The sequence below is a fragment of the Phaseolus vulgaris genome, chromosome 9, assembly GCF_051622355.1.
Source record: "Phaseolus vulgaris cultivar YP4 chromosome 9, ASM5162235v1, whole genome shotgun sequence".
Lineage (NCBI taxonomy): Eukaryota > Viridiplantae > Streptophyta > Magnoliopsida > Fabales > Fabaceae > Phaseolus > Phaseolus vulgaris.
The window spans coordinates 22,341,915-22,355,880 of NC_143506.1; the positions used below are offsets into that span (position 1 = coordinate 22,341,915).

Below are 13,966 nucleotides of genomic sequence, written 5' to 3' on the forward strand. Positions count from 1 at the left end.
AACAAAATAATAAAGTTTGTTGAGAGTTTGTTATGATTGCAATGATTAAACAAAAAACAAGTCAAAGAGTTTGTTGCTTCAATTGGAAAATTTGGGATTGGGGTTAAATCTTTCCCACTCTTTTGTATTTTGATTAGCATGGTAATATTCTATCCTTTGATTGATGATGATACCCGTATAAAAATCATTTATACTGATTCCTCACATATAAAATTATTAATAGAGTCTCCTAAATAATGATTCCTCGCATATTTATAAAAACTTCTTATCATTATGATTAGACGTTGATATCAATTAACATTTCAAATCTATTCCTAACATTCAAATATGTTAAGCATTATCATTTGAGTTAGAAACTTAGAAGTACTTTTCAGTCAAATCTAAGGATTTAGATCATAGGAACAAAAATTACAAATAAAATTACAATATCAATCATCAATCAAGAACAAAATATTATATTTAAATATCACCTCAATACATAAAGTTTGAACATATTACTCCCAATCTCAAAGGGTATAGTTAGCCACTCATGTTGGCTATTACAAGCATAGAGAGCAAAAAACAAAGATCCAGGATGTTTCTCCTTAACGGCTGCCTCCTATAGGGTTTCTAACACCTTTTATTCTCCCAATTGGATTCCAATCCACTCGATGATGATCAAGATTATGCCTCAAGCCTCATATTATTGAGATTGGGCTAAGTGACTTCTCGCCTGGGTGTTATTGGGCTCCCTTGGGTGTTATTGGGCTCGCATGGGCAAGTTGCACGAAAAAATGTCCAATGTCATTGGAGTGATCTCGCTTGGGCAAGATAGGGCTCACTTGGGCGAGATCCTCTGGAGGCTTCTAGCTTGGGCGAGCTTGAGTGAGTGTTGGTGCGTTCCAACTTTCTCTTTTAGCTTTGTATATTTTCCTTTTGCCCTTTCATCTTCATTATTCCCTAGAATCCTGAAATTAACACAAATTTGGGAATAAATCGTTCTAATTCCAATTATAATTACAAAATATGTAAAAAGGTTTAAATTCATAAATTAAAGATTATATTATAGTTATTTTATCAATTAATATCCATAAGTGTATGTATTTTAATATGAAATATTACTAAAATCTATCACTTATCACTTAGCTTGACCTATTCCAAAGTTGATAGCCTAACCTTTGCCCAACTCGACCAGCTTGGCATGGTCCCCACTCGACCTAACATGACCTAGGTCATACACAACCCTATCCATATTAACATGGTTGTCACCTAGGCTCTTCGACTCAATTTGACATGGACTCGACCTAACTTGGATCCAACCTAACTTAGTTCGGCATGAGCCAGGATCATCTCAACCTAACTTGACTTGGTCAAAACTAGATTTGGTTCAACCTAACTTATCCTACACAGGTCTGACTCGATTCTACACAATTTTATCAAACATGACTTAAATTGAAGTTAGTCTACCACGACTTAACCTAGATTAGGGTCATCTCAATCATCGTGACATGATCTCAATTTGACTTAACTTGACTTAAGTTCAACCCGATCTTGTTAATATTGACGTGGATTTGAATTGAGTAAATATTCTGTATGTGTATAATTTTTTTTAAAGTAAATGTTTTTTCATTTTCATTTTTAAATAAGATATTTTACTTTAAAAATTTTCATATGTGGATCCTTGTCCATGAGTTCGCCCTCTCCTCACCATGGGCTTCTTATATACATTTTGATCTCATGAGTTTTTTTTTAGGTGAACATTTTGATCCTATAAGATTTGTTTGGCTATGGCTCGTGTAAGTCAGCCTTATAAACTCTTGAAGTTCTGCATCATTCTTGATCAAAAGTGGCAAGATGGAGAAGAAGAGAAGCGGTGCACAGAGACCAATTAGAATAGTGGAAACCCAAAATCTGATTTCATTAACCCTCCGCATTTGCTGATGCCATATTTTTTTATATTACAAAAGGGAAGGAAAAAAAACTCTAATGGACTTTGGTAAACAAAAAACAACAAAGCCCAAACTAAGAAAGAAAACCAAAATCAAAATGACCAAAAACACTAAAATCCCCCCTCAAGCTGGTGGATGAATGTTGCAGACACCAAGCTTGGAGAGTAGCTTATGAAACCTTTCTTTGTCAAGTGCTTTTGTGAGAAGGTTTGCAGGTTGATTTTCAGAACTGATTGGAAGTAACTGGAAGAGACCTTGTTGTAGCTTCTCCCTCACCACATGACAATCAATGTCTATGTGTTTAGTTCTTTCATGAAAGCTATTGTTATGTGCAATGTGACGTGCAGATTGGCTATCACAGAAAAGGCTAGCATTGTTGCTAGTTATCACATGAAGATCTTCAAGAAGATAGCTGAGCCATTGTACTTCACAACAGGTAGTTGCAAGAGCTCTATATTCAGCTTCAGAAGAAGATCTTGACACCGTACTTTGCTTCTTGGTTCTCCATGACAGCAATGATTCTCCAAGGTAAATAAGGAATCCAGTGGTGGATCGACGTGTTGTAATGCATGAGGCCCAGTCAGAATCAGAAAAAGCTTTAATCTGAATATTATTATTTTTGGGATAGTAAATACCTTGCGCTGGTGATGCCTTTATATATCTGAGTATCCTCTGAACAGCTTGGTGATGCAATTTTGAAGGTGCTTGAACAAACTGACTTAGGAATTGTACAGAAAAACTGATATCTGGTCTTGTATGAACTAAATATAGTAGCCTTCCAATGATCCTTCGGTATGTACCAATGGCATGCACGGTTGAATTTTGATCAAAAAGCTTTTCATTCTTCTTAGTCATGGGTGTGACTGATGGCTTTGCATTCAACATACCTGCATCAGCTAAAATTTCGAGTGCATATTTCCTCTGACAGATATGGATGCCATTCTTGGTTCTAGCAATTTCTAGTCCTAAGAAAAACTTTGAATGACCAAGATCTTTTATTTTAAAAGCCGTATTTAGGGAATTTTTAACATCCTCTATATCTTTCATGTTGTTACCAGCAACTAATATATCATCAACATATATGAGAAGAGCGATAAAGGATGTTCCAGCAACTTTAATAAAAAGAGAATTATCTGCCTTTGAACGAGCAAAATTAATACTAAGAAGAAAAGTAGTGAGTTTGTCATACCATTGCTTACTTGCTTGCTTTAACCCATATAAGGATTTGGTTAGGCGACAAATTGGTTGGGTTCTTTTGCTGGTTACACCAGGGGGCAACTCCATATAGACCTCCTCTTGCAAATCACCATGCAAGAATGCATTATTCACATCCAACTGTTCAAGGTGCCAATCCATGGCAGCAGCTACAGCAATGATAGTTCGAACAGTAGTGAGCTTGGCCACAGGTGAATAAGTTTCCATGTAATCTATGCCTTCACGTTGTGTATACCCTTTGGCGACAAGTCTTGCCTTGTACCTCTCAATTTCTCCATCAACTTTGCGTTTAATCTTATAAACCCACTTACAGCCGATGGGTACTTTGTTTGGAGGAAGATCCATTATTTCCCAAGTTTTGTTGACTTCAAGAGCTTCTATTTCTGCCTTCATGGCTTCTACCCATTCAGGAAACTGTTTTGCTTCTTCATAACTTTGTGGCTCGGTTTGTGAGGATATGGACAAAGAGTAGTTTAGTTGGTTTTCTGAAAGATTTTTGTAGGATAAAACAGAGCTAAGTGGATAACGCACCTTTATGTTTTCTTCTACTTTCTTGCTACATGGTGCCATCATGATCTGGTGATGATAATCCTCCAAGAATGCTGGTGTTTTCCTGATCCTAGTTGAACGTCTCAATTCTTCATGTTGAGTACATCTTTCAGCTTCATTTTGCAGAGGAAGATCATCATATATTTGTCCTGTGAAGTCACTGTTTTCTTGGACAGTTTCCTGCTCATCTCTATCACTTATGTTATAAAAGAAAGTTTCATAGAAAACTACATTTCTTGATACAAAAATCTCTCTAGAGTTAACATCTAAAACAACATACCCCTTAGTACCTTGTTTGAAGCCAAGGAAAATGCACTTTCGTGCTCTAGGATCAAGCTTGTGTCTGTTTTGTTCAAGAGTAGAAGCAAAACATAAACACCCAAAAATTCTCATATCAGAGATGTCAGGCATACATTCATACATTAGCTCATAAGGACATTTGTTTTGTATAACAGGAGATGACAAACAATTTATCAAATGCACAGAATGTAAAACAGCATATGACCAAAAAACCTTAGGCAAGTTAGATTGAAACATAAGACAACGTGTGATATTTAGAATATGTTGATGCTTCCTTTCAACAGTGGAGTTTTGCTGTGGTGTTTCATTGCAAGATGTTTGATTTAAAATACCATGTAAATCATAAAAATCCTTCCAGCAAAACTCCTTCCCATTATCAGTTCTAATAACCTTTATGCCTTTATTGAATTGATTCCTAACATACATGATAAAATTCTGCAAGAATTCCCTAGCATCACTTTTGGTTTTCATTAAGTGAACCCATGTATATCTACTATAATCATCTACTATCGTTAAAAAATATTTGTGTCCGTGAACAGAAGTAACACCAAAAGGGCCCCAAATATCCATATGAACAAGATCAAAAGCATACTAAAAGTTTTACTAAGGGGAAAAGGCAGTTTATGTTGTTTAGCTAAATGACAAGGAACACAGACATTCATATTATCAAAATGCACATCAGAATATTTCTTAGCCAATTTATCCAGCACTCTGTTTGAGGGATGACCCATTCTACAATGCCAAATGTCAAGTTTATTATCAGATTTGAAAACATTATTATTGTACATACTACAAATCAACCCGTCTCCTTTTTCTGTGTGCAAATGGTAGAGTCCATTGTGTATTTCAGCTTGACCAATCATCTTCAAAGAATGCTTCTCCTGTATCTGACAAATATTATGATAAAAAACAAGTTGGCATCTCAAGGATGTTGTTAGCCGCTGAACAGAAATTATATTCAATGTAAATTCTGGAATGTACAAGACATTATGTAGAGTTATGTTCTTTGACAAAGTCACGGTACCAGCATACATAGCAGTAACAGTATGATTATTGGGTAACTTAACTCTCACATATTTTATTTTGTAATAGCTTATAAAGAAAGAATTGGAGCATGACACATGATCAGTGGCTCCTGTATCAAGAAACCAATTACTTATACCTTCCTTACCTGAGTTGTTGCTCGTTTTTGAATATTCTCCTATGGTGTTGTTAATCGCTTTCTCTTTATTCCTGGAATTTTGAATCATATCCACAAGTTGTTGCAACTGTTCTGTTCCAAAGCTTTTGACAATCTGTTCGTTAAGAGTTTCTTCATGGGTAGATTTTCCTTTTTCAGCTTCATTTTCTTCATCCTTCTCAAAAGCGTTCGCAACACTTCTTTGTTTTATCCATGGTGGGAAACCATGTTTGGAATAACACTCATCTACGGTGTGGTTCATCTTGTTGCAGAAGGAACATTGTTTTCCATAGTTTTTTCCTCTTCCTCTTCCATAGTTGCGCCACCCATGATTACTGTTGTTGGTTTTGTTGTTTGTTCTTTGTTGATTAGCGCTATTAATCAAGACCTTCGTGTCTATTCCCATGCTCTCATTCAAATGCCATTCTTGTTGTAAAACTAAAGAAAAGACACGATTAATACCTGGTAGAGGTTCTGTTAGCAAGATTTGGGTTTTAACAGTGTTGTATGTTTCTCCCAATCCTTTCAAGAAGCACATCACCCGCTCAGAATCCTTATAATTTGCTATAGTTTTCATCATCCCGCAACCACACTTCGTCTTGCACACACAGGCTGGCAAAGGGCGTAAAGAATCCAACTCCTCCCACAGAGTTTTGGAGTCAGTGTAATAATCTGTGATACTCCTTTCACCTTGCTTGATGGAATTAATATCTTGTAATAGGTCCGAAACACGAAAATGGTTACTTTTTGCAAATCTTTCTCTAAGGTCTTCCCACAGTTCTTTTGCACTATCAATATACAAAGTGCTTTGAGCTATCTGCGTTGTTAGACTTCGCGTGATCCATGAGATCACCATAACGTTGCACCTCTCCCACGCTTCATATTGACTGTCACTACTTGAAGGTTCTGGTATCTCCCCATTGACAAAATTGAACTTGTTCTTTGAAAGTAGGGCACGCTTCATTGCTCTACTCCAAGAACGGTAGTTGGATCCATCAAGATGCGGTGTGACTAAAACCATCGCTGGACTTTCTCCTGGATGAAGGTAGAATCCATTGTTTGGATCATTCTTGGCTTCTTGTGTCGCAGCCATGAGGAAGACGAAGCCAAGAAAGGGGAAAAGAAAACGAGGAGAGATTCGTAGGAGGAGAAAGAAAAATTGAGGCAGCAGAGCAGAACGGGTTATACCCGCTCTGATACCATCTTGAAGTTCTGCATCATTCTTGATCAAAAGTGGCAAGATGGAGAAGAAGAGAAGCAGTGCACAGAGACCAATTAGAATAGTGGAAAACCAAAATTTGATTTCATTAACCCTCCGCATCTACTGATGCATCTGCTGATGCCATATTTTTTTATATTACAAAAGGGAAGGAAAAAAAAAACTCTAATGGGCTTTGGTAAACAAAAAACAACAAAGCCCAAACTAAGAAAGAAAACCAAAACCAAAATGACCAAAAACACTAAAATAAACCGAACCGAATTACCAGGCCTAAAAATGAGATTAGTTTCATTTTCTCATCTATCACTTTATGCATCTTTGTTATATTGTAAATAAAATTTTCAAAATTGTTTGTGCCTTTATATATCGTGTAACAAAAAAAATTAGAGAAACACTTTCGATTAAAATAGCACTGCAAAAGAAGAAATAAAAAATATTGCAAAAATAATAAAACAAAAAAAAACTTTTAAGTTGAAATTTTAGCATAGTTACATCCTGTGCAGCCAAAAAGGGAAAATTTTTTTGAAGTACTTGTCATTATCGAATCCTTCTTAATAACCACCATTTATTACACTATGAGTGAAAAAAAAGGAGCTGTCATTGCCAAAAACATGGGAGAAAAAACCAAAGCACCACCTTTGCTTGAGTTTCTGTCTTCCACTGCTACAAATCGTAGTTACTCTGATTTTTGTTTTTTACTATAAATGATAGTTTACTCAATTTTAAAATTATCATAGAAGCTGCAATTTAGTCCTTCGTTTCATAAGATGTTGAATCAACATTTATTCATTTTTTTGTCAAAATTTCTACCTAAACATACCAACGTGCCAAATTATGATGAGTTTTAACCTTGCCACATGGAGAAACAACCCATCTTATTGGTCGTGTTCAATAAGGAACTACATTCGGCAAGGATCATTGAGATGTGCCCTTCTTGCGTATAAACAAACCCGGCACGAAGGATTATACGACTCCAGTGTGGTCGCTCTGTTACTCAAGGCATGCGCTTTTCTTCCATTTCTTCACTACGTGAAGACCTTGCATGCAGAGTCCATCAAGGCCGGTTCAGGGAGCGACGTGATCATTGGAACCGCATTGCTTACAACTTATGCCAAATGTGATGCTACCAGGGATGCACGGAAACTGTTCGATACAATGCCTGACAGAAATGTTGTGACTTGGAATGCCATGATCAGTGGGTACTTGAGAAATGGAGACACGGAATCTGCTTCTCTTGTGTTTGAGGAGATGCAGGGGAAAACTCATGTGACTTGGAGTCAGATGATATCTGGGTTTGCTAGGAATGGGGATATTGTGACTGCTAGGAGGTTGTTTGATGAGATTCCCCATGAGTTGAAGGATGTGTTAATATGGACTGTGATGGTTGATGGGTATGCTAGAATAGGAGAGATGGAAGCTGCCAGGGAGGTCTTTGAGTTGATGCCCGAAAGGAATTGCTTTGTGTGGTCATCTATGCTTTATGGGTACTTCAAGAAGGGCAATATCGCTGAGGCTGAGGCTGTTTTCAACCGGGTTCTGGTTCGCAGTTTGGAGATTTGGAATTCCATGATTGCTGGCTATGTCCAGAATGGATTTGGTGAGAAAGCACTACAAGCTTTTGAGGGAATGGGAGCTGAAGGGTTTGAGCCGGATGAGTTCACTGTTGTTGGTGTTTTATCTGCCTGTGGGCAGCTGGGGCGCCTGGATGTTGGTAAGCAAATCCATCACATGATAGAACATAAAGGGATAGCTGTGAACCAGTTTGTGTTGAGTGTATTGGTTGACATGTATGCGAAATGTGGTGACTTGGTCAATGCAAGGTTGGTGTTTGAAGGATTCACTGAGAGGAATATCTTCTGCTGGAATGCTATGATTTCAGGTTTTGCTATCCATGGAAAATGCAGAGAGGTTCTTGAGTTTTTTGACAGGATGGAGCACTCAAATATAAGGCCTGATGGTATCACCTTTCTTACTGTGCTTTCAGCTTGTGCTCATGGGGGTTTGGTCCGTGAGGCTTTGGAAGTAATATCTAAAATGGAGGGATATAGAATTGAAATAGGAATCAAGCATTATGGATGCATGGTTGACCTCTTGGGAAGAGCAGGGAGATTAAAAGATGCTTATGACTTGATAATAAGAATGCCAGTGAAAGCTAACGACACAGTTTTGGGGGCAATGCTTGGTGCATGCCGTATTCATTCAGATATAAACATGGCAGAACAAGTAATGAAGTTGATCCATGAAGACTCTGTTGCAGGTGCAAATTCTCACAGTGTGCTTTTGTCCAATATTTATGCAACTTCAGAAAAATGGGAGAAAGCTGAAAGGATGAGGAGAATCCTGGTAGATGGAGGATCTCAAAAGACAACTGGGTGTAGTTCAATGATCTTTAGTGACTCTTGTGGATTGAAGTGAGGAAGCCCCACATTGAAATGAATGGCCTAAGTGCAATCTAAAAAGGAGAAATACCAAAATAAGCACTGGCCTGTACATGAAATAACCTGCTGGCAATAATAATGCAAAGGGCTTTTGTACTTTGAGCCCCACGCCAAGATCAATCCGTGGTTTCTGCCTCCATTATGACGTAATATTCCAACAGATTTGCACTATTGAAGCTATTTGATTTGTGATTATGATCAAGGAGTTGTCTGAGAAAGTGTGAAGGAACTGCATTTTACTGGTAGATCATTGATTCATTCTGTTGGTGGTCCTTCATTGATAGATCATTCATAACTGTCATGATAAGCCTCTACTGAGACCTTCTGTGCCAATGCCCTGACTTAGGACTAGAACAAATACCCCACCCCTTAAACTTTAAATTCTCCAAAATTAGGTAACCAAGCTTCTTAATCATAGCATTTACCGAATGTAACAATGTTTGGTATATTATTGATGGTTCAAAGATTCAACATAAAAATTCCAAATTAGTCACAGTATTGAGAAACAACCAATTCTTGTACTATACTACAAATACAGAAAGCTGCATTTCAACGATCTCTCGGTTCACAAAAGATTCAAATTATACAACCCGAAAAGACTCAGCTATCTTCTTTAAGTCATCGTAGTGTCTCTTCCACTGAAGACCTGCAAATTGCAATTGAGTTGAGATTATTTTCTTTTCTATTAGTTTTTTTAGTTTCTTTATATACTTTCTAGTTGTTCAGACTTGTGAGACGACTTAGAAGAGGATAAATAGTCATACCACTGCCTGTTACAGCAAACAAATATAAGCGATTGCCAGCTGCAGTGGCAGTAATGAAAACATGAGGAGGCTCTAGCTCAAACTGGTAATACGTTCTTCCTTCATGTTCTGCTACATTAGAGCTCAGAACCTTCCCTTCTACATTTTCGCCAATCACTTCTGGACCAAATGCATTGATCACTTTCTCTGGAGGTCCAATTTTTTCTATTGTAGCATTGTCACCAAGATCTGTATAGATTTATAGTAAAAATATTATCACATAAGTAATAAATGGTAATTCCACCCAGAGGTTTCACCGTTCTTTCTGTTTCAATTTATTCTCCCTGTCTCTAGAAAGCAAAGATGGAGAAAGAAAAATAAGCAAAACTCAGTACTCACCATCAGAGAATCGAAGAACAGGAGCAACAATGACAAACAAGCGTCCTTCCTTAGAGCTGGCAAATCTCAAATCTATCTCTGTGCCACCAAGATCTGCTATTGATACTGGTACCTGCTAAGCATATACATGCTGGCTGAAGTATACAGAAATCGTGGAGCTGAAGAAAACAAAAGATAAAATGTCCTCTAGATGAACATACGTTGTAACAGATCTTCAGACAAAAAGAGAAGTAAACTGCTCTTACAAAAAGAGAGATATAGGAGTTCTTTCATTAAGCGTTCGAAGGAATTTCCACTGGTATATTTAAAACTTTTCAATACTTGTGACTGGATGAGATAGAACAGAAATCTTATAGTGATTTTTTCCAACTCTAACTTGAAAAGATCATTGAGCATCACCTCTTCCCATTCTTGAGGCACTCTGAAGGAGTATGGGATTATAGGACTCCATCCAACACCATGTCCACCAGACTTCTCATCTGGCCTGCGATACGTCCTCCAACCTGTCTGATCAAATCCTTGCCTACGTTATCTCACTATCATTTAAAATCTATAACAGAAGAGACAATTGGAATTCTAACTTAAACATGTATCTAATCAAGTTTAGAATTAAACATCAATTGTATAACTATGGAAGATATTTTTTTCTCTTTCCTAGAAGAACCATTTGATAACTAGTAGACTGAAACTTTTTGCCTCTCCTAAAGGGTATTAAGATTAAACCAGTGTTAGACCAATTCGAACTTTTTTTTAAACTAAACAACCATAGTTTTATCATTTACAACAAATTTTGACACTACATCCACGGCATCCTTCATCATGCAACCGAGTACATTTCCTTTATCACGGCTTACATTAAACTATTTCTTATGGTTTGTATGCACGTTTATATGTCTATATTGTTACATTACAAATTCATTTACATTGCGACATTACAGATTCATTTACTTTGCGACATTACAAATTCATTTACTTTGCGACATTATAGTCTACAGATAGACTAAAGTGTAGTCATGGCAGAATGGTTTGTCTTTGCAAACAAATAATTTATTATAATCCAAAGCGAACGAACCTTGTTCATCTGGTTCGGACAGGCCAGGAATTCTCCCAGCAAGAAGGCCTTGTTTCACCACGGCCAAACTCTCACCCGGAAAACCCAACAAGGAAACCCCAGCAGCCAAAATTGTTCTTCTGTTCACCAAAGAGGAGCACTTCTCGCTTTCTCTGTCTTTTGAGGCTAAAGTAGTCAGAGTTCTTAGAATCCCAATTTGCTGTGAGGAGTGGCAAAGTGTATGTGGAGAGGTTGGGACATGCATGTGCTGCGGATTCCTCCAGCATAGCACGGTGGTTGTGGACAAGGCTGTTGCCATGTCCACGAAGGTTGGTGTGCTTAGTGGTTACTTTAGGATGAGATTGAAAAGGGAAAAGAATTTGGGCAGCTCAGAATACAAGACTGCAGATTGTCGTAGAAACTGATTTATGGAAAGATTAATGCAGAAGTTGAGGTCCAAATAAGGATCCCGAGCTTTAATAATTTTGTGGACACGGTGCTATTGTGCTCATGAAGATCGAGCCTTTCTTCTTTCCTTGCGGCTAACTAAGTATCTATTTCTGGCCTGACACGTGTTATTCATACAACTAAGATGTGCGTATATAAAAAAAATGCAGTATATTTTAGTAGTTTTCTTATTGTGTAACATACTGACTAACTAATTGTATTTTTAAGAAATATACTTCATTTATTAAATATAATAATATTATTAAATAACTTTTAATAGACAGTTACTACTTTAAGATTATATTTTTAATATTTTAATTTCAAATTCATATTTGCAGATTCATAAAGTCATCAAACATAAAGGAGCCTTTTTTAATTATATACATGGGTTGTTCGTTCTTATAAGTTTAAAGGACCGCCACACAATTTATTAGTCTAATTCCAACAATCTAGTACCATTCCACAATCCTTCAAAGTTTTTTTTTTTTTTACATTTTTTAACAACATTGTGAGTTTAATTTAATCTTTAGAAAAATCATATATTCTCAAAGAGTCCATAGATTCACTTGATTCAAATATTTAATTGTTAATTACTTTCACTTATCAATCAAATCTGAATGCAAATATTCTCTTTGATGGTAAAACATAATCAATAACTTAATCAATAGTCTCGTATCATAATTTAGGTTTAAAACTGATTAACGAGTTAAAGTTCATTGGAATATTTTAATAACTAAAATAATTTATTAATATTATTTTATTTAAAATTATGAAGTGTGGGAATACTAAAATTATGTATGAAATATTAAAAAATGTTAAATTTATATTTTTGTTAGTTACATTTTTATTCATATATAATATAGCCATACATTCAAATTTATTAATTCCTTATATATGTTAAATACAACCTATCAACCATAGGATCCATCATAAATTATATAAATAAACACATAATACTCAAATATTGAATATTTATTTGAATGTAATAAAAAAATATTTTACAAATGTACTTTCGACTAGAAGTTGAAGTCTGAATAGGATAAGAATGAGAGGAAGAAAAACAAAATTGAAAAAAAATCAATTATCCAACCGGCAGTAAGTATTGTTTAGACCTTATATAAATACATATACTATATGAATCTTAATTTATGAAATATATAATAAAATACTAAATTAGTGATTGAGCTACGAATGAATTTAAGATGAATAATTAGAAAAAATAAATAAATCTTCAAAATTATTTCATAAAATAATTTTATTTTCTGGTCTTAATAAGTAAGTAATAGTTATTTAATCCTTAAACTATACAAATCATATCATTTTTAAAAATTTCTAATGACATTTTTAGAGTCACATCCAAGTATTGCAGGTATTATAACATTTTAATAATAATTCATTATTTAATTATTTCTACAGGCTTTCTTGTAACACATATACTAAAGTTTTATAATCAAATAAATTTAGCATCTCACTCTATCTATAAATAATAAATCTAATGAAATTAAAAAATAATTATATTTTATAAAATTTATATTAATAATTAAAAAAGTAATTATTTCAATAAATAAATCAATAAATTATTAATCACAAACATAAAAAATTAGGTGTATATCGATAAAATATTGAAAATAAAACAAATAAATACACCTTTCTTCATGGCAATCTTGATGAAGAATTTACATGACTCTTCCCATTGGCCTTAATATTTATCGTCCAGTGCTAGTTTGTAAACTTTGAAAATATTTATATGGACTAAAGTAGACAAGTAAGCAATGAAACTAAAAACTTGTTAAGACGATTAAGTCTTAGAAGAACCCTTGAGAAGAACTCTCATATGTGTTTTGATGATAACAAAAAGCTAATGAAACTTTGAGAACACTCCGATGCAATAGGATGAAATAGACAAAGTATACAAAGAACTTAGTGGCCATAAACAATGTGTTAGAAGAAGTCTAAATATTAAAGAGCTTAAGACGCATTAGACGATTATGCTTAATGTGATATGTTGCATGCAAGAAAAACATGAGCCTTACATAGACCAAACGATGATCAAAAGAACATGACAGACAAAGACTATGCGCTGGATGAACTAGTGACAGAGAAGTTTTCATACTTAATTCTTTCACTATTACATATGTTCTAAATGAGTTTTGATTGTGTTAAGCTATACAAATCATATTTGGTCAAAATGCAATGTTTTAGTTATGAGCTATATTGATATATCTTTGTAAAAAATATATTGCAAAAACACATTTATACTTGATTAAGATTTAAATTTGTGTTTGGAAAGGTTTCCAAAAAATAGAGCACAAATGCATTTAGTTCCTTTATAAGGTTTTTTTGAAATATACTTTGTAGAATATATCCAAAAGAAATTATGATTGATAATTTCAATGATTAATTTGAATATATTGATTATATATTTGAATTAATATCTAAGAATTGAATGTATTGATAATTCATTTAATATTCAAAGATATTAAGAAGTTTTTATTCA

At 34.9% G+C, this 13,966-nt stretch overlaps 2 protein-coding genes across 3 annotated transcripts; one reads left to right on the plus strand and one right to left on the minus strand.

The window, feature by feature from the left end:
- The first annotated feature begins 7,010 nt into the window (after positions 1–7,010).
- LOC137820832 (Pentatricopeptide repeat (PPR-like) superfamily protein) lies at positions 7,011–9,219 on the plus strand. The gene has a single exon (XM_068625101.2). The coding sequence runs from the start codon at positions 7,226–7,228 to the stop codon at positions 8,804–8,806; it is 1,581 nt and encodes a 526-aa protein (XP_068481202.1). The 5' UTR covers positions 7,011–7,225; the 3' UTR covers positions 8,807–9,219.
- Positions 9,220–9,249: 30 nt separating this feature from the next.
- LOC137820833 (thylakoid lumenal protein (Mog1/PsbP/DUF1795-like photosystem II reaction center PsbP family protein)) lies at positions 9,250–11,599 on the minus strand. Of its 2 annotated transcripts, none has more exons than XM_068625102.1 (5): positions 11,044–11,599; positions 10,371–10,474; positions 9,972–10,083; positions 9,594–9,821; positions 9,250–9,475 (listed from the first exon to the last, which is right to left on the minus strand). In XM_068625102.1, exons 1-5 carry the CDS (start codon positions 11,339–11,341, stop codon positions 9,411–9,413), a joined length of 807 nt encoding a protein of 268 aa, XP_068481203.1. In that variant the 5' UTR covers positions 11,342–11,599; the 3' UTR covers positions 9,250–9,410. The 2 variants fall into 2 exon arrangements, with proteins under 2 accessions (XP_068481203.1, XP_090151277.1); XM_090295151.1 differs by having other exon boundaries at positions 10,371–10,478; positions 11,044–11,541.
- Positions 11,600–13,966: the final 2,367 nt, after the last annotated feature.

Coding starts and splice junctions, on each gene's coding strand:
- LOC137820832 (XM_068625101.2), top strand. CDS start 7,226: ATGATGAGTTTTAACCTTGCCACATGGAGAAACAACCCATCTTATTGG.
- LOC137820833 (XM_068625102.1), bottom strand. CDS start 11,341: ATGGCAACAGCCTTGTCCACAACCACCGTGCTATGCTGGAGGAATCCG. Junction 10,084..10,370: donor TGCCTCAAGAATGGGAAGAG/GTGATGCTCAAT, acceptor TATGCTTAGCAG/GTACCAGTATCAATAGCAGA. Junction 9,822..9,971: donor TGTTCTTCGATTCTCTGATG/GTGAGTACTGAG, acceptor AAATCTATACAG/ATCTTGGTGACAATGCTACA.